Source organism: Tachypleus tridentatus, chromosome 3 (assembly GCF_004210375.1).
Source record: "Tachypleus tridentatus isolate NWPU-2018 chromosome 3, ASM421037v1, whole genome shotgun sequence".
In the NCBI taxonomy this organism is placed as follows: Eukaryota; Metazoa; Arthropoda; class Merostomata; order Xiphosura; family Limulidae; genus Tachypleus; species Tachypleus tridentatus.
The window spans coordinates 99,510,994-99,532,997 of NC_134827.1; the positions used below are offsets into that span (position 1 = coordinate 99,510,994).

General features: G+C 36.1%; 1 protein-coding gene across 1 annotated transcript; it reads right to left on the reverse strand.

Moving 5' to 3' along the window:
• Positions 1–1,953: 1,953 nt before the first annotated feature.
• LOC143247585 (uncharacterized) lies at positions 1,954–17,963 on the reverse strand. The gene is made up of 10 exons (XM_076495896.1): positions 17,805–17,963; positions 14,538–14,588; positions 11,957–12,031; positions 11,130–11,189; positions 10,332–10,403; positions 8,925–8,972; positions 7,905–7,937; positions 4,246–4,287; positions 3,573–3,612; positions 1,954–2,148 (listed from the first exon to the last, which is right to left on the reverse strand). Exons 1-9 carry the CDS (start codon positions 17,898–17,900, stop codon positions 3,574–3,576), a joined length of 516 nt encoding a protein of 171 aa, XP_076352011.1. The 5' UTR covers positions 17,901–17,963; the 3' UTR covers positions 1,954–2,148; position 3,573.
• Between the last annotated feature and the right edge of the window lie 4,041 nt (positions 17,964–22,004).

Here is a 22,004-nt window from a genome sequence, read left to right on the forward strand (position 1 = left end):
TAAACATATTGATTTGTTTACATCAGATTCGCAAAAATATTAAAAAATAGCGAAATTTGTAATAAATGACTTTTATGGAAGCTTTATTTTTTAACCCTTTTTTTCAATAAAAAAAAGTTTTCTATTTTTTAATTTCGCCCAAAGCTACACGAGAACTGTTTGCGCTAGTCGTCCCTAGTTTAGCAGTGGAGGGAAGGCAGCTAGTTATCACCATCCACCATCAACTCTTGGGCTGCTCTTTTACCAACGACCATCACATTATAACGCCCCACAACTGAAAAGGCGAGCATGTTTGTTGTGACGGGAATTTGAACCCACGGTCCTTGGATTACGTGTCCGAGTGCCTCAACCACTTGGCCACGTCAGGCCAGCTTACGATATAGACATCACGTACGTTATCCATGAAATACCAAGATATATCTAATCAATTATCCTGAGATATTGATTGGCAATTTGATCAAATTGTATTCAGTTCGCTGCTACAGAAGTTCTGCAAAATATCTTACGTAAATCATTTATGTTTACATGTGTATTTGATGGTTTTTAAAAGTGATTGGTCTAAGTGCTAGGGTTAGTTAATTAAAGATAGCTGATTTTTGAGAACTGTTTACGAATTATCAGTAATTATCTGGTTATCAAAAATCGATTACAGTATTGAACATTTAAAAAAAGTTGAAATTTGCTGAATACTCGGTAAAGGTTTGCAATACAACTAGCAAATACAGTGTGTTGTAGAGTTTATTAGCCCATAGTCTGTCAGTTGAAACGTGGTCATAGGTCAAAAGGAATGGATTAAAGCTAATAAAATATTTGGGGTACGTTAACACACCCACTCTGTTTCTCAGAAAACAATGGAGAAACTCAGCGTTTCGGCCACAGTTCTCGATCTTTCACACTACTACACCGATACAGACCTTTCATATTACTATACCACCAACGTTTCGTTCATTGATATAGATCTACTACTACACCATCAGCGTTTCGTTTACCTATATTCTTCACATTACAGTTGTGAACAGTAGTAGTGTACAGTACCTTAAACAAATGCGTTTTACCAAAACGAAACATTGAGAGAAAAAAGTTATTTCCAATATACATACAGCCAGCACTTCGATTTTATTTTAATCGATTTTTTTTTTTCTGTTAGTTGCTGGTACGTGAATATTTCGCCAATTTTCACCAGGCTTACCCTTTCAGAAAATATTTGAAACTTCAAGTTAAACGAAACCTGTTTTATATGAAACTTGTGGTTTTATTGCTCAGCGATAGTGTTTTTTTATTGAATTTTTCTAGAAAGTTAAATTTTACTTGCATTCCCTTTTAGTTTCAAGATGGAGCTGCACTGCGCCTGATTTACTGATGAAAGTTTAGTCTTACTAAAGTGACTCTTACCCGTTGCACTTGAAGGTTTATCGTGACTAGTTCTCAAAACACAACGTTACGGTTGTGTTTTGTTTTACCTTTAACAAATGTTTTATTATGTAACACAACTTATTCAGTGTGGGTTTAAAAAATATTGTAGTTTTGATTCGAAATACTATTATACATTCCTTAGGGAAACGACATAAAGTTACGTCAGGTTAAAAAGCAGATCCACTGGTGCGTCCTTTTAATATTTATAGTTTCATTATTTCCGGTCGAAAACAATATTCAAAGTGCTTGGAGACTACGAAAGTGAGAAATATATTGTAAATAATTAAAAAGACGTTTTTCTGAGTTACATTAATTGTTTTGTTACAAGATGTTAAAAGTTACTTTATATAGGTACGTACGTGTGAAACCCGTTATGAAAACATAATGATTGAGTCGTTTTAGTTTAAACTAGTGATGAGAAACAATTACATTCAGTAATGATTAGTCATTGTTAGCGAAAGTATCCATATAGACAAATATGGTGCCTTGAAAAGGTCGGGGTCGGCTTTTCTTTAGAATATAATACACACCGATATGAGGTTTAACTGAAAGAAATACAAATTTATTAAACAAAGGGGCAGAAATAGACCTTGAAGTCTCCTCGAACAACTAACAAAATACACAGACAGGTACCAAAAGTTCACGTGTACAGCGAGTATTCTGTCTTTCTCTTCCCAATTACTAGCTTCACAGCCTGAAGTAATTCTCAGCTTCAAGGTCATGCATTGTCCGGACCTAAAAATATAGAAACAAAGGTAAGACGAAACAGCAGAATCGAACTTATACTTTATATATATATATTTATATGTGAGCTAAACGTCCAGGTCGGAGACCCCAATATCTAGGTATAACCATTCCGATGTTTTAAATGCTCACTAGAGGGAAGGAAATAACTTATCAACACCTACCGCCTATATAGCTATTCTTAACCAAATAGTGGGACTGACTGCCTCGACTATAATGGTCCTGTAGCTGAAAGTTCAGAGTATCTTTTTGTCGGTGACTACTGCAGTTCGAACCTTGGATTTTCTGCTACGCAGCCCACGCATTAAATATGAGGCTATGCCCGACTTCTGTATGATATGTAGTTATTCTAACTAATGTAATTCTGTATCACCTGCAATTTCATCTGTTGTAAGTAATTAGGTTTTTTTTCTAGGTGTTGTCGAATACTTTCACATTTTAAGTATAACTAACAACTGTAGTGTGACTATATATAAAGCTGCTAACACAAATAATACCGGTCTTCACAGCAAACACCTGGACTCACAAAACCTAGTCTGTGTAAAACAGGTCTTTCCACCTATGTTATATTTTCATTTAAAAACATTTCACCTGCTAAACTAGAAATCCAGTCATATCACGTAAATATGTTTTTGTGTGAAAGCTGCAATACTTCCAATATACTAGGCTAAAAAAGAATTTTCATCAGCTCTATTCCTGTATGCCCCCTCCCAATGGCACAGTGGTAGTCTGCGAATATAGAACGGTAAAATATGGGTTTCGATACTCGTTGTGTAGCTGTGTTCTTAATTACAAACAAACAAACTATTCCTGTACATAAAGTAATGAGGCTTAAACTTAATATTCTGGATGAGTATAATATTTAAACAAAATACCACAATGTGGTTAATGGTCACTGTCTTAGCGCAAAATTGTAAGTGAGCTAGCTATCTGTGCTGTGACAGTTGTAACGTTGTAAGTTCTCGAGTTTTCCGCTGAGTTAACGAAACTTTTTGTTTGTTTTTGAATTTCGCGCAAAGCTACGCGAGGGCTATCTGCGCTAGCCGTCCCTAATTTAGCAGTGTAAGACGAGAGGGAAGGCAGCTAGTCTTCACCACCCACCGCCAACTCTTGGGCTACTCTTTTACCAACGAATAGTGGGATTGACCGTCACATTATAACGCCCCCACGCCTGAAAGGACGAGCATGTTTGGTGTGACGGGGATTCGAACCCGCAACCTTCGAATTACAAGTCAAGTGCTTTAACCACCTGGCCATGCCAGGCCGTGAGTTAACAAAAGACCTTTTTGTAATTATTTAGTTACTAAGTTTTTCAGTATCGAAGACAATATAAAATTACGATAAGTCGTTCAGTGTATACGAAGGCATCATATTAATTATATGTATATCAACGTTTGTGCAGAAATATTACCTACCTTACACTTGTGGAGGAGGAACAACCCGGATACCACAAATCTGAAAAAAATAATTTATATTAAAATAAAAGTAATTAGAATCGTGCATCGATCACTGATTGTTTTCAAAATGTGTAGTACATACTTGAAGGATTAACACATTTTGCTAAAAGTTAAAAAGGAATGACCATTGAACTCTAGATGAATACAACAGAATATATTTTTATTTTAAACTAACGTTTTGCCTTTGCAGTTTCTTCAAGGTTAACCTGTTGACTGCCAAGTATTTCATCTGCTACAATACAACTCTAATGCTTCTTCATTTGGTAACTTATTCGTGACGCCATTTTGGATCGTAAGTGAAACAATTTGCAAGTAGGTCAAATGCATGTATGGTGCTGACATCTAGCGTTGAAATTAGGTATTATTGAGAACGAATTAACTCGTCCGTGGAACTGTGTTACCGATCGGCTTGGACGAGTTATCTCGTCTACGGCACTGAACAGGTTAATATACGTATACATAGTTATATATATATATGTGTGTGTGTGTGTGTAAATAAAAATATATCTTTAAATTTAACTGGAGTGTAAAGGTCGTTTTTGGAACTTTTATCAAAACATGTACCGTTTACACAAAATTAAAAAAAAATCGCTATCTGAGTAATTGATTTTTTATATTTATTTGTACGTACCTCAGAGATGTTCTGGTCCATACAGGCTTGGTAGAGTTTCACCTATAGGAAAAAAAAGGCACCAGTTTTATTTAGTAATTAGGCTTTTTTATAACAACATTTTCCGAGTGCAGCGAAAAACCCTGAGGTAGTTAACTTTGTGTATATTTAAATATTGTATAATAATGAAGGTTTGATAGACGTTTAACAAGTAACTTGAAACGTTGAAATAACGTAACCAAACATAATATAAAACGTGATCTCACGTTCTGTAGTTTTAGTTTAAATCCTAAATCTAATAAAGTATATATGCTTAGATCCAAATCAGTTTCCTTCTATAATTTTTCTTGGCAATCAAATAACTGATGAATAATTTATTATTTCCTTAAATTCCAACAAGGACTAATAAATGGACGAATTAGAAATGGATTCATTCTATTATATTCCTTTCAGAAGTAGGTCACAATATTTCATTTAACGATTTCTCTATCATCGCCACAGGATCTTCAAACCTTGACCTCTTCTTTAAAGAAAACCTACTCGTAGTTAAAGATCGCCTAACCCTTAGCGTTTCACAAAGTTCGTTAGATATAAAATTGTTCGAAGTTTTCACACTTAGCTGTTGTGTAATATATAAACATTGGTTTATCCGTCCATTTATTGCTTTTCTTAATAACTAAACAAATGAATGATTACGTTATTATATTATAGTAATAATCATCTTTGTGACACCATTTTCAGATTTTGCTAACGATTCAATACGTTATTCCGAAACGTTCGAACCGTTTCTGCGTCTTCATTATATAAGGTATTTTTAGAATATTGTCCGCGTAATAACTTGCAATACGAAACATTATTTGTGTCATAAGTAACAAAGTCAACAACCCGAATTACTAGAACAGTGTACAGTCTCCCAGTTTATATCTCCAAATAATATTAGTGATATTCAACAAACCCGAATTACTAGAACAGTATACAGTCTCCCAGTTTATACTTTCAAATAACATTTGTGGCATTCCTACAGTACAGTAAAATAAAAAAGGATTTAAAAAAAAACACGTAGTTCTTTTATATAAAAAAAGTTTCCAAACGTAACTCTTTATCAGATGTCGTCACCCAAGGGACCAAGGCTATGACCAAGTACACCAGTTCAAAGTTATGTGTTCATCTTCTCGTTTTCAATTCAAGCGGCCCTTTTCACGGCCATCACATCTTGGTCAGGCTTCTCTCTCTCTCTAAACTAAACCCCTGCCAAGGTTTTGTTTCCTTATTACTTAGCTGTTGTTCCTCAAACTGCCCTTTTCACGGCCATCACATCTTGGTCAGGCTTCTCTCTCTCTCTAAACTAAACCCCTGCCAAGGTTTTGTTTCCTTATTACTTAGCTGTTGTTCCTCAAACGGCCCTTTTTACGGCCATCACATCTTGGTCAGGCTTCTCTCTCTCTAAACTAAACCCCTGCCAGGTTTTGTTTCCTTATTACTTAGCTGTTGTTCCTCAAACGGCTCTTTTCACGGCCATCACATCTTGGTCAGGCTTCTCTCTCTCTAAACTAAACCCCTGCCAGGTTTTGTTTCCTTATTACTTAGCTGTTGTTCCTCAAACGGCTCTTTTCACGGCCATCACATCTTGGTCAGGCTTCTCTCTCTCTCTAAACTAAATCCCTGCCAAGGTTTTGTTTCCTTATTACTTAGCTGTTGTTCCTCAAACGGCCCTTTTCACGGCCATCACATCTTGGTCAGGCTTCTCTCTCTCTCTAAACTAAATCCCTGCCAAGGTTTTGTTTCCTTATTACTTAGCTGTTGTTCCTCAAACTGCCCTTTTTACGGCCATCACATCTTGGTCAGGCTTCTCTCTCTCTCTAAACTAAACCCCTGCCAAGGTTTTGTTTCCTTATTACTTAGCTGTTGCTCCTCAAACGGCTCTTTTCACGGCCATCACATCTTGGTCAGGCTTCTCTCTCTCTCTAAACTAAACCCCCTGCCAAGGTTTTGTTTCCTTATTACTTAGCTGTTGTTCCTCAAACGGCCCTTTTCACGGCCATCACATCTTGGTCAGGCTTCTCTCTCTCTCTAAACTAAACCCCTGCCAAGGTTTTGTTTCCTTATTACTTAGCTGTTGTTCCTCAAACGGCCCTTTTCACGGCCATCACATCTTGGTCAGGCTTCTCTCTCTCTCTAAACTAAACCCCTGCCAAGGTTTTGTTTCCTTATTACTTAGCTGTTGTTCCTCAAACGGCCCTTTTCACGGCCATCACATCTTGGTCAGGCTTCTCTCTAAACTAAACCCCTGCCAAGGTTTTGTTTCCTTATTACTTAGCTGTTGCTCCTCAAACGGCTCTTTTCACGGCCATCACATCTTGGTCAGGCTTCTCTCTCTCTCTAAACTAAATCCCTGCCAAGGTTTTGTTTCCTTATTACTTAGCTGTTGTTCCTCAAACGGCCCTTTTCACGGCCATCACATCTTGGTCAGGCTTCTCTCTCTCTCTAAACTAAATCCCTGCCAAGGTTTTGTTTCCTTATTACTTAGCTGTTGTTCCTCAAACGGCTCTTTTCACGGCCATCACATCTTGGTCAGGCTTTCTCTCTCTCTAAACTAAATCCCTGCCAAGGTTTTGTTTCCTTATTACTTAGCTGTTGTTCCTCAAACGGCCCTTTTCACGGCCATCACATCTTGGTCAGGCTTCTCTCTCTCTCTAAACTAAACCCCTGCCAAGGTTTTGTTTCCTTATTACTTAGCTTAGTTGTTGTTCCTCAAACGGCTCTTTTCACGGCCATCACATCTTGGTCAGGCTTCTCTCTCTCTCTAAACTAAACCCCTGCCAAGGTTTTGTTTCCTTATTACTTAGCTGTTGTTCCTCAAACGGCCCTTTTACGGCCATCACATCTTGGTCAGGCTTCTCTCTCTCTCTAAACTAAACCCTGCCAAGGTTTTGTTTCCTTATTAGTTAGCTGTTGCTCCTGCTTCCTGGTAAAAATTCTGTACTCTTTAATTAATAAATTTAACCATTTCTCGAACACTACATCTTAGTTAACAAGACGTTTAACTCAGCAGAACTTGTCTATTACAGTAGAGCTCAAATCACCAATTATCATTACCTTTTGTGTAGGAAGGGATTACACAATGGAGGTGCTTGGCTGGACATGCATATTTTACAATGACAATTTGAAAGCATAAGGAGCTGCTAAAATCAGCTCAATCTATTTGGGGGGGGGCATGCAACCCCATAAATTTAATATAATATTGTAACTTACAGTTGTTTATATGTCAAATATGTTAAAGTAGAAGTGATTCAACACCCATGGTTCAGGAATCTCTGACTATACAACACACAGTTTTTTGAGAGAAAGATGGAGTGAACAGGTAAAGAAAAAATGTTATTCCTCACCATCTGTGGATACCATTCAAAATCCTTTCCACGTTGTCATTGTCATACACAAGCAGATTACAACTTGCAACTACAAGGTGTAAGTTGTCTTTCGCAAGTCCAATTCAGTCTACACGAAGATTCAAAATGTTCTATACATCATTCTGTTAAACACAGTCGTCGAGAGAGTGGAAGTTGTCCCTCCGCTCCAACCCCAGGATCTTTCTTATATATATATTTAACGTTTTCTCATTTATCAAAATTCTCAGAAGCTACAACTGATTTAGTAACATTAGTAAAACTTATAAAGCTTACCTGAGAAATAAAATCGTCAGCGAATCTTTCCTCCTAATGCAAAAGAATGAATAATAACAGTTACCAAAGCAATAAATAAAGGATTAGTCAATACAGTTTGAAAATTACTTTTTGTTGATGGTTTCGCAGTACTTATTTCTTAATAAAGTAAAAAGAATCCTAATTTCTGAACAGAAAAAAGTCTTAACAGTTAGTTATAAACCATGCTTGACCTCTCGAGATAGTCTTCTTATCCAAATAATATTTTTAATTTTGTTTGTGTAATCAAAAAAATTAAGATAACTGCGAATACATTATACCAGTTTTTAGGCCTATTAATTTTCTAGCATTTCGTCGGTTTTTAATATTTAATCCGTCATGCTGCATATTGGTTTGTGCTTTGTAAGCAAACAAAAAAGCCAAATACGAAATTTTACTCTGTACATCATTTCTGACTTCGAATGGACAAAAATTAAGATGGAGGGGGAAAAACAAAAATAGAGCCGCGACTCTAATTAGATCTCAAATAGGTCAAGAGATAAAGCTAGCGACCAAAACTTTGTGCTTGAGGAAAATTACTCGGAGCCATACTGCGGCTAAAAATATTTGTACATTTCACCTTCAACATGCAACAAACGTCAGAAAGCAGGTACATCATGTGACCACTAAAGATAGATCTGACGTGTAACCACAAGAGGGACAGATACATTACTCAACTAAAATACCAATTTACAAAATATATCGTTTGTTTTGAATCTCGCGCAAAGTTACACGAGAGTTATCTGCGCTAGCCGTCCTCACTTAAGCAGTGTAAGACTAAAGGGAAGGCAGCTAGTCATTACCACCCACCGCCAACTCTTGGGCTACTCTTTTACCAATGAATAGTGGGATTGACCGTCACATTATAACGACCCCACAGCTAAAAGGGGCGAGCATGTTTGGTGTAACGGGGATTCGAACCCGCGACCCTCAGATTACGAATCGAATACCTTAACCATCGGGCCATGCTGGGCCATTTACAAAAGAAATACCAATACTTACAGCTTCACTTTTACATTCTTCGTGTTTCGCTTTGATTTTTTCCGTGATCTGTAAAACAATCGTTAGTAAAAATTAACTTTTAACGGAATATAAAACGTTTTTAATATATTATACAAACATTGTCAACAGATTAAATGAAAATTAGAAACCTCTGAAAACGTAGACCATGCTAAGACTTTCTTTATCAATAAATATTAAAGATATTTTTATATACATATATATAATCATGAAATATCCATGACAGGACACACCAGGACAACATGAAAGCGATTGGAAGATAACAGAAACAGGGACTGATGAGTTTTAGGGAGTTTCTTAAATATATTGATGTGCAGAAAAGTGTTATAAAGTAACACGTGCTAGCTAATTATCACATCGGTGCATCATAACCACCCATTAAACGGGTCTTCATATGTATTCCTTGAAACAATTAACCAATAACACGTACAAAAAGATTAAAATAAACTTTATAAACTTAATTCAGTTGGGAGGGTATGTTTGTTTCGGAATTTCTCGCAGACCTAAACAAATGGTATATGCGCATAGCTAACCCTAATTTTGAATAGGTGCAGAAGAGGAACGTGTGTGTGTGTGTGTGTGTGTGTTTTCTTATAGCAAAGCCACATTAAGTTATCTGCTGAGACCATCGAGGGAAATCGAACCCCTGATTTTAGCGTTGTAAATTCGTAGACTTATCACTGTACTAGCGGGAGGCAGAGGAAGGTAACTAGTTAATAGCACTTTCCTACAACTCCTGGGCTTTTCTTATGGGATTAAAAATTAGGATTTGGTTTGTTTGTTTGTTTATTTTTTAATTTCGCGCAAAGCTACACGAAAGCTATCTGCGCTAGCTGACGCTAACTTAGCAGTGTGAGACTAGAGGGTAGGCAACTAGTCATCACCGACCACCACCAACTCTTGGACTACTTTTTTACCAATGAATAGTGGGATTGACCGTCACATTATAACGCTCTCACGGCTGAAAGGGCGAGCATGTTTGGTGTAACGAGTATTTGAACCCGCGGCCCTCAGATTGCGAGTCGAGTGCCTTAACCACCTGGCCATACCAGGCGTAGGATTTGGTCCGTCACTCTTTTAGTGCGACAACGGTCCCAAAGTGCGGAGCTCGTTTCTGCGGAAAAGGAACACAAACCATGAACCCCGAAATTCATAGACTAGGAACTTTAACAACTAGTCTATATCCAGCCTCTTAAACCAGGAAGACGTGGAATATAGGAGCTAGAAGCTAGGCTGTTGAATCTAACATTTTCCGCTATTTTGACTACATATTCCAATATTTATTTTCACCTTTGTTTAAAGAGATACAAACTGAAGTGCACGTGGCTATATAAACCACGTCCTGGTGTACGTAAAAACAACTAACTATAAGTGAATTCCAAATATTACCTCAGGTTTCAGTGCCTTTTGTTCGATCTCACTCTCGGCTCTGTCAAACTTGTATTTATTGTTGTCGTCAAACTGTAACAAAATCAACCAATGAACACGTTTCTTACACCAACAATAAGAACTGCACTAGTCCTTACCGAGATTAAATTTTGTATGAGTTAGGTTTATAGGACATTACAAACAATTGGATTAAGGACAAATATAATTACTTGATAAAACGAGAGTCGTGATACGTAGATTTCTTTTATTTCATAAATCACCTTGAATGATTTTTATTTCATATTATATTATAAAAAGAACCTAAATAAAATAAGGATACTATTATCATAAACCTTAAATTAACGACGTGATCCTGAACCGAACTCCAACAATGGGGCCCAGGTATCGCAGAAAATCGAATAATCCTATATTTTTGTTTTTTTACAACATCAAACGTAAAGAATTGATCAAAACAATTGATAAAACCATTCATTTTCTAAAGAAAACAACGTAAGAAAAACCTTAGCAATAATTAGTAGAAATAGTTGGGGTTGTTTCTATTTTTTGCGTAACAAAAATGTTACTGGAACAGTGTAACCAAATAAAAAATTCCATAACCAATTAGATGCACGAATTGTCTTTAAAAATTGACTCCATTGGGTCTAGAATTAAATCGAAATAATGTAAAGTCCAATAAAATTATGTCGACTACATCTTCTTGAGTTATTGATATCACGAACAAAAATCATTTTTTAAATAAGAATCTCCGTTATTATTGCTAGAACTAAAAGTAAGAATAGTAACTTAGAACAACTTTACCCATCCTTCTGTTTTCAGAGCACACGTGGTAATATCGGCATGATGTTTTTCCAACACTTCCTAAAGCACGTGAGACAAATAAACATTTTTGTTAAAATAATCTTATTATTAATAGTAGTATTTATATTTTATATAATATTCCTCTCAATACACTTGTTTTTGTTATTAAATATAACACATTATTCCATCATTTAATAGCAATTAAAGTAAAGGTACTAACGATAATTCAAGTATTTTTATAAGGACTACATGGTACACGGTTTATTATTACAAGTCCAATTAAAGTTTAATAAGTCCACAAATTATAATATTTACCAGTTTATATTATTTAACTATTGGTTTTGCTTTGTGCAAAAATCAACGTTTGTTATTAATTTAAATGTTTTTAAATTATTGTTTTTTGTTTTTGAATTTCGCACAAACCCACACGAGAGATATCTGTACTAGCCATCCCTAATTTAGCAGAGTAAGACGAGAGGGAAGGCAGCTAGTCATCACTATCCACCACCAACTCTTGGGCTACTCTTTTACCAACGAATAGTGGGATTAACCGTCACATTATAACGCCCCCCACGACTGAAATGGCGAGCATGTTTGGTGCAACCGGGATTCGAACCCGAGATCCTTGGAATAGGAGTCGAGTGCCTCTTTGTTATTAACTGCACCATGAAATATGAAGAATTGTTTTCAACCTTTTAGGTGTAATGTGAGAAGGTAAAATTATCTAAGAAACTCTGTACCAATACTTTAACGATAAATAAATTAATATCTAAGAGTAAAATAAGTCGAATAACTTTTATTTAAATTTCAACAAAATCGAACCTTACTGGACTGGGTTCATCTTCAGGTTTCGGAGGTGGATTCTCCTTCAGACAGTTAGCAATCACGGTTTGCTTTTTTGACTAAGAGTAGAAACAAAATAATTATTGTTAGATTTAAACTCTTAGCAACAACTTAAATCAAGAGTCTCAGATATTAGTATAGTTGAAATATCGTTTTGATGGCCGTTCAATCGTTTTTAATTCGCCACAAAGTCATCATCAGAAAAGCCAAACAAACTGTAATACGGTAAAAGTACAAACTTGTTTAAATTTACATTCCCAGTAATAAGTTTATTTAAGGATACTGTACCCTAACAGTTGATATGTTATTAACTTTAAATTTTAGTAATAAGTTTATTTAAGGATACTGTACCCTAACAGTTGATATGTTATTAACTTTAAATCTTTAGTAATAAGTTTATTTAAGGATACTGTACCCTAACAGTTGATATGTTATTAACTTTAAATCTTTAGTAATAAGTTTATTTAAGGATACTGTACCCTAACAGTTGATATGTTATTAACTTTAAATCTTTAGTAATAAGTTTATTTAAGGATACTGTACCCTAACAGTTGACATGTTATTAACTTTAAATTTTTAGTAATAAGTTTATTTAAGGATACTGTACCCTAACAGTTGACATGTTATTAACTTTAAATTTTTATTAATAAGTTTATTTAAGGATACTGTACCCTAACAGTTGACATGTTGTCCCAAAGAATTTCTTGTCATTAACACTATATGTTCAACTACTGATGCGAAGTTTTTCAATCAACATGTTACTTAAAATATAAATTTGTTTTAATCACAAAGAACCAAAGTTTGAATGTTTTTGAGGTAGGGATGCTTATAGCTATTGTATTCACATATGTACACTACTGTTCTCGTTACTTGTGTCAGATATTCACACATGTCCACTACTGTTCTCGTTACTTGTGTCAGATATTCACACATGTCCACTACTGTTCTCGTTACTTATGTCAGATATTCACACATGTCCACTACTGTCCTCGTTACTTATGTGAGATATTCACACATGTCCACTACTGTTCTCGTTACCTATGTCAGATATTCACACATGTCCACTACTGTTCTCGTTACCTATGTCAGATATTCACACATGTCCACTACTGTTCTCGTTACCTATGTCAGATATTCACACATGTCCACTACTGTTCTCGTTACTTATGTGAGATATTCACACATGTCCACTACTGTTCTCGTTACTTGTGTCAGATATTCACACATGTCCACTACTGTTCTCGTTACTTATGTCAGATATTCACACATGTCCACTACTGTTCTCGTTACTTATGTCAGATATTCACACATGTCCACTACTGTTCTCGTTACTTATGTGAGATATTCACACATGTCCACTACTGTTCTCGTTACTTATGTCAGATATTCACACATGTCCACTACTGTTCTCGTTACTTATGTCAGATATTCACACATGTACACAACTGTTCTCGTTACTTATGTGAGATATTCACACATGTCACACTACTGTTCTCGTTACTTATGTGAGATATTCACACATGTCCGCTACTGTTCTCGTTACTTGTGTGAGATATTCACACATGTCCACTACTGTTCTCGTTACTTGTGTCAGATATTCACACATGTCCACTACTGTTCTCGTTACTTATGTCAGATATTCACACATGTACACAACTGTTCTCGTTACTTATGTGAGATATTCACACATGTCCGCTACTGTTCTCGTTACTTATGTGAGATATTCACACATGTCCGCTACTGTTCTCGTTACTTATGTCAGATATTCACACATGTCCACTACTGTTCTCGTTACTTGTGTCAGATATTCACACATGTCCACTACTGTTCTCGTTACTTATGTCAGATATTCACACAAAACTACACAAGGAATATCTGTGCTAGTCGTCCTAACTTTCGAACTAATCAGCTAGAGGGAAGGCAGCTAGCTAACAACACCCACCATTTACTCTTGAGCTACTCTGATAGAATAGTGGGATTTTGATTGCCACACTTATAATGCACCTATACCCACAGTAAAGAACGGTGCGCGAACTTGTGGGAACTGCGCGAATCATAGACATTCGGATTTACAGTCCAAAATGCTAACCACTAGGTCACGCCCGACCCAATTGTTCTCACATTTAAAGCATAATAAAAGCGATAATCTTACAACAAAGTGTGTCGCTATTCTCGATAGGTATCTGGAACATTGTAACCGGGTTTGTTTGTTTTTCTACATATTCCAGCCTAAAATCTAGATACGTATACCAACATGAACTATTTATACATAATATTCTATGGGTATTTTTATATGGGTTGAAATAATACATCGTTACAGACTGTCATATAAGCGATATATAAAAGTTACTTTTTTGTATGTGACATTATTTTTAGTTTAACAATATTTATGTTTTAAGAATGTTACTTATTATTTATTTACCTGCTAGCAGATTCAAACTATAAAAATAACTAAGCACATATGTTTCTCTCGTCAGGGGGCGTGTTTTAATAAGTCTTAAATAGGTTTTCTCTTCATCTCTGAGCTTGAGTTCGAATGTTTTAGGAAAAAATCGAAATCCCTACCTTGTCGTCTGCTGTTGGTTCCAGCTGCGGGCACTCTCCCCAGTTGATTTGCTGAAATAACAAAAGTGAAATAAAACATTAAATTATGTTAATTCCAAATTTCACTTATCAGGAAATAACATTTCGCGCAGTAAAGCTTTGACTTTTTTTTTATAAAGCCACCAATTTATTGGTTTTTTCACTCTTGCACTCAAAAGTCCTATACACTGTTTAAGTGCTTACATTCCCACTTTGTAATTAAACACAAAGCTACACAATGGTCTATCTCTCCTCTACCCACACAATTCTAGCATTGTAAGTCGGCAAACATACCGCTGTGCCACTAGGTGGCGGTTGGAGCCAGATTAATAAACTCCAAAATATAGAGCTTTGACAGTGATCTAACCCACGTTTCAACATAATAAGACCCATAACTTTAAATTAATTAACTTTGGAAAATAATTCTGAATTATTGCAATTTTAACAAGTGTGAAATTATTAATAAATTATTTTTTCTAGGCGAAGTTTTTCAGATTAGGGACTTCTAATTATTTATCGTCTCGTGATTTCTGTACTGGAATTAAGCCATGCTCAAAATTAAATGTATGTGTTTGTTTTAGAGCAAAGCCACATTGGAATATTCGCTGTGTTCACCCCAAAGAACTAAAGCCCGGATCTTAAAGTTGTAAGTTCGTAAACTTACCGCTGTCCCACCAGGGGACAAAAAGACTAGAAGGAAGGCAGCTAGTCATCACCACCCACCGCCAACTGTTGGGCTACTATTTTACCAACGAATAGTGGGATTGAACGTCACATTATAACGCCCCCACGGCTGAAAGGGCGAGCATGTTGGTGCGACCGGGATTCGAACCCGCGACCCTCGGATTACGAGTCGAACGCCTTAACCTACCTTCGGAAGTATATTGAGCAGTTATGCTGGGCCCAGGGGACAAAACCCATCTAACGTCCAATTTAGTTAGTTTTATTTTTAATAGACACTGTCTGAGAACCAGAGTAAGAAAGCACTTTTCTACATATTTTATTAGGCGTACCACGCTCATCTTACGAAATCATTTATACACATACACACACATATATTTATTAAAAAGTTGTTCACCATTAACTAACTTTCTTTTCATTTCGGTAATTCAAACGTTATTGTATAAGAATAGTTTTGTGCGAATAATTTATTAAGAAAAGGCGTTAAACATAACCGATTTGTTTTTGTTTTTGAACGGCGACTAGTCATGCACACAGACAAACAAGATGTAAATATGCAAGGCGTGAACTATTGTAGAACAGACACAGACTGGACCAGTCACTAGTCCACTTTCTGGCTCTGGGACTACGTGATACAGCAGCCTGTCTACATCTCAATAACTAGTAACGTAGTTGGATCAGTGATCGAGTCCCCCAAAAATCCAGTGCCCCAGTTATTTTATCCGGTGAAATCAATCAACGTGAAAGTAGAAAGACAAGTCGGGCTCGAAGCTTTTTCGTTTGATATCTCGTTAAGTTATGTAACAAAGTTTAGAATTACACTAGAGGAAACAGGTCTGGAATCAATGAGGTCGGTGGCTCTGAAACTCTGGTTTTCTGGTGCACCGTCAAACTCGTTGTTTAAAAAGTGACATGACTTGATATCCAGCAATCTGTTCACAAGACGTATCCAGCGAAACGCATTTGTACCATCAGGTTGTGTAGTTTATAAGCAACAACGTTACAAACAATTGAAATTCATATTAGAGACAGGTTATTTAGCAAGCCTATGAAAAATGGTCAGTATGAAACAGTTTCGTTAGAGAGTGAAAAATATCTAACATGACGAAACGTTCCACTACTTTTTAGTTAAGTGTTAACAAGAGAGTGAAAAATATCTGACATGACGAAACGTTCCACTACTTTTTAGTTAAGTGTTAACAAGAGAGTGAAAAATATCTGACATGACGAAACGTTCCACTACTTTTTAGTTAAGTGTTAACAAGAGAGTGAAAAATATCTGACATGACGAAACGTTCCACTACTTTTTAGTTAAGTGTTAACAAGAGAGTGAAAAATATCTAACATGACGAAACGTTCCACTACTTTTTTAGTTAAGTGTTAACAAGAGAGTGAGAGTGAAAATATCTAACATGACGAAACGTTCCACTACTTTTTTTAGTTAAGTGTTAACAAGAGAGTGAAAAATATCTAACATGACGAAACGTTCCACTACTTTTTAGTTAAGTGTTAACAAGAGAGTGAAAAATATCTAACATGACGAAACGTTCCACTACTTTTTACTTCAGATGTTCATCATTTATGTTTAGAGTACCGATAAGAGTTACTGAAGTGTCAGTAGTGTCCTCTGTGTGAAATGTTCTCATTTCAAAATCATAGTGCTTTAGTTAATATGTGAGCCCCTGTGTGTTATATTTACCTGCTTATGGTTAATTGTCTAACAGTGTTCTAAGTAGCAAATTTGAATGTCCGTATTAATCAGTTCCTTTACTGAGACGTTTTCTTTTCTGAATATTTGCATGCTTAGATTAATGTCCTCTTCATAAAAACCTTGACGTTTTAAATAGTAAATAAATTCTCTTGGCGTATTTTAGTGTTCTAAGTAACGTCTTGTGTGCCTGGATACCAAAACATGCTCTGTTTGGTATGTTTGTCTGACAAATTTAGTACACTAGATGGTAAGTATTTTTGTCTGACGACTTTAGTACACTAGATGGTATGTTTGTCTGACAACTTTAGTGCACTGGATGGTAAGTATGTTTGTTTGCTCCAGGTATACTACGTACACAGATACGTCTAGATGGCTTTCTGTCGGTATAAGAACCTCCGATTTAAGGAAACAGAGGGATCGATAAACTTCAGAAATGATCAAAACTGTTTAAAACTTTATGATTCTTTGATAGATTCTTTAGGCAGAGTATTCATGATAAAACTTTGTAGAATGGACGGCAAGTATCTGTAGTGGAGACACAAGTCAGTCTTGAAGACGAAAGGCGGAAGACTTTCGAAACGTCGTCCTCTACACTTATGTCTCCACAACAGGAAGTTGCCGTCCGTTCTACAAAGTTTCATCAACTTCATGATGTTTCATAAATGATTCGAGAAGAAGATGAAGAAATATACCTTTCGAAATTATGATTTTGTAACAATTCTAAAAGTTTATCAGATTTCCTTTTCCTTAATTTTATATAACTCAAACTTAACCTGTTACCAAAAAACTTTCGTCCATAGGTAACATTTGGCAAACTTAAAAATGTTCTTCAAGAAAGTAAAGGATACAAAACTCACTGGTGAGCCTGGTGGTGGTCCGGAGGGTGGACCCTGAGGAGCTGCCGTAACAACCGCCAGGACGCAAGCAATCACAACCAATCGCAATGCGGCCATTTTACCCTCTTTCTGTCGTCTTGATAATAAATCTGGCGGTGCACGACCGATATTTATAAACGATATCCAACCAATCAAAACACACCTAGTCATGTTTCGGGACAGAGCCTGCCAGTCAGCGTGACGTAATAACGAAAGGGGAGAGTTTGTGGGTGAGTCAGAATGAAATAGACGAGAGTACTGATTAATTAAGCCAAAAGGTCACTTTTCTGTGCACAGCTAGTTGTTAAACCTTTGTGATTGGTCAAGTTAAGTGGAAGTTAACAAAAGAGTTGAACAGGATGTCGCACAACTTGTTTTGTTACCTGATATAACGAAAGAAGTGATGAACGGATGGGTTTACATAAAATCAAATCTATGTTATATGACAAGAAATCAAACACGTTATCCTAAGAATGTACCTTAACTCGACGAATTTTATACCACCATAAAAATGTACCTTCTTAATATGACGAATCGTACACAACCGTAAAACTGTACATTCTTAACAAGATGAATCACATACCACCGTAAAAATGCACCATTTTAACACGACGAATCATGTACTACCATAACAATGTACCTTGTTAACACGACGAATCGCGTACTACCTTAGAAATGTGCCTTGTTAACACAACGAATCATGTACTACCTTAGAAATGTACCTTGTTAACACGACGAATCGCGTACTACCTTAGAAATGTGCCTTCTTTTCCTGTCCTTATTTGGTGACATTTATTTAAAGTAATTGTTTAGTACCTTTCAAATTATTGTCAATGCTCAATAGATTTCAGATAAGACCATACATTCTAACCGTATTAGCAAGGTGTGGTCAATTGGTTAGTGTATCCAGATTGTGAATCTGGGTGTTTTTCTCCCTGCCTGTTCGGTAACTACTTTCTAGTCTATCAGTTCAAAATTAACGTCTATGCGTAGTTAACTTTCTGTTTTTGTAGCATTGCGCGTAAATTCTGAAACAAGCTAACAAAGCTTGCCGTAGTGACAATCGTTACTGCTGCACAACTGTCATGTCTTTCGATAATAGTTAAATGTGTTATAATTTCACATTTATTTTAACTCATATTACACACCACTTCCCGAAAAATGGGTTTGAAACCTAGACTTACGTCGTCCTGCGTCAAAATACAGAGCAAACAAAAATATATACGATAGCTATTATTATCATAAGTAGAAACAGTAGCCTAACCTTGAATAACATGGTAGATAAAACCACCTTTAGGGTTATCGTAAATACAGATCATATACAAAGGCATAGCAACAATAGCTTAACCTTTTATAACAGCTTCGTAAATATATCATACGTCATAGTAATTATCCATATACTCTCTAAACAGGCGCAAATGTCATTGACGTTAACTGAATCCGTTTATTAGAAACAAATCGGGGGAAAATTTGATGATACTTTCCAAGTTTTAGCACAGATTTAATTTGTAAATACGTCATTCATATAGTTAAGGCTAGCGGGTAGTGTAAGCTAGTTTTATAATGTCACTTATTTCTTAAATAATCTAATACGGGAGGGGTTGCTACGTGTCCCTGACACAATTTTAGTACATGGTTAGAAACAAACGAAACAGACACATACAAAATGCCAAAGGCTCAGTAGCTAGTTTGAAAGTGTTGCATTTGTTCCCTCAGACTATTAACATTTATATATATATATTTATATAGAATATGTTTGTCTGAAAGGAATCACAACTTAATGACAAATATGAACCCACGCAGCTAATATGAATACAAAAACACATTAAATACTAGTTTCTATACTTGTAATTAGAAATGTGTAGCAAGAATTTGTGAAGATAATTTTAAAATATTTGTGGATGCATAGTGATAAACAAGAATTACTTTCATAACGTTTAATTATAAATTAAAATCGTGTACCATTTCATTTCTTTGTTTACTCTATTGCTCAAATAAATATCATCTCTAAAGAGATAGAAACCCCATCATTTTGAATTTGACGATATGTTCATAAACATTAGCACCTTTCATGATTATCCTAAGCCCAAGACGTTGTTTGTTTGTAGTTAAGCAAGCAGCTACACAATAGGCTATCTGTGCTCTGTCCACCACGACTATCAAAACTCGGTTTCTAGTATTGTAAGTTCACAGACATACCGCTATGCTACTGTGACTGTCAATCCCACTATTCGTTGATAAAAGAGTAGCCCAAGAGTTGGCAATGGGTGGTAATGACTAGTTGCCTTCCCTCTAGTCTTACACTGCTAAATTAGGATCGGCTAGCGCAGATAGCCCACGAGTAGCTTTGCGCGAAATTTAAAACAAACCAAACCAAAACTATATGCTGTCGTCTTGAATTTTGAAAGAAGGAAAGCAGCCAATCAGCATCGCTTTACCATCCACCATTTGTTCTAAGGAATCCACTGCCATTCTTATAACGCACCTACGGTTTAACGCATGGGGATTATTTTGTGACATCGCACGAATTCGAACCAGGTTCGCCAGCTTCCAAATTCAAGACTTCTACCAAAGGGCAAACCTGAGCCCTTATTTTGAGAAAGACAGGTATGGACGACAGAATTGTGTGCGTGTGTCTGTGTGTGCATAGCTACAAGTTTTCCATTACACTTCTCGCGCACTTACAACAGTAGTATAAGGACATTTCATATCTAATTTGTATCCCTACATAGCTTGTTACACAAACAGAAACATAATAAATAAAATATGAGAAGAAACGGGGTCAAGAAGATCAGTTTATTCGCAGAAGAAGCGCCATCTACCTTAGTTACACATATATATATATTTTTCCAAGCAAATATATTTACGTTCCATAAAACAAACTAGCTTTTTATCGAGAATTACAACAAAGAAATAAATAGAGGTTAGGGTAAACATGGCTACGTTAAGAACTGAAACAAACAAAGCTAGAAAAAAACACGCCATCTTTCTCTCGTTAATTGCGTTATATTAAGTACATTGTTTATAATTTCGATTATTTTGCTGCGTGATTATTTTAACAGCCTGTCTTTCAATATTTTAAAGTATCCTGTAAACAGAAAAACAATATTAAAATGGGCATGAGGTTTACAGTGGCTCATGTTATTTTGAAATAAATAATCCCTAAAAAAGCTGTATTGAAACTGCATACCAATTGACTTTCTTCTTAACCCTAAAAAATTGCTATGTAAAATTAGGTCGACATTATCATCATTGTCGCCAAACGTGCCCGTTTGGAGAGGATAAAATATTTAATGAAATGATTTTATAAATACGTGTAACTGTGCGTACGCCATTTTTTCTACTAACCCCGTTTTTATAGAATTTGAGGTGGGGTTATGAAATGGGCGTAACATGATGGGTATTGATAACTGCGTGAGTTCAGGGTTATATAATAGATTGGCAACAAGCCAAGTTGACGCGTATGCTGCTGTGATTTCTGTCATTTGTAACAGTTGGTGAAGCGCCCTCTAGTAAACATTTTCAGAAAAAAAAATGGAAATTTTATGTCTCTAATTAAAAAAAAAGGAAAATTGCGTTTTCTCTGTAGATAATTTTTGACATTAATTAAAAAGGGGTGACTTGTAGCACACACACACACACATATATGATCACTGCGAGATAGATTTCTTGTCAAGTAGCATAACCATTCATGTCCCGACATGTCCCTTTCAGGCTTAGCGGAAAGTTTGTTTGTTTGTTTTTAATTTCGCACAAAGATACTCGAGAGCTATCTGTGCTATCCGTTCATAATTTAGCAGTGTAATACCAGAGGGAAGGCAGCTAGTCATCACCACCCACCGCCAACTCTTGAGCTACTCTTTTACCAACGAATAGTGGGATTGACCGTCACATTATAACGCCCCCACGGCTGAAAGGGCGAGCATGTTTGGTGCGATCGCGATTCAAACTCGCGACCCTCAGATTACTATTACCATCTGGCCGTGCCGGGCTGCTTAGCGGAAAGACTTAGAGCTTAAACGCTAATAATCGGGTTTTCCACACCTGCAATTGGCATAGCACAAATAGCTCATTGTGTATTTTTCCGCTCGACAACAAATAAACTAAATGCGTCAAAATTTGTTTCATATCTTTAAGCTCACAACCAAATAGACAACCTTTTAACTGCTATGCAAAATGAAA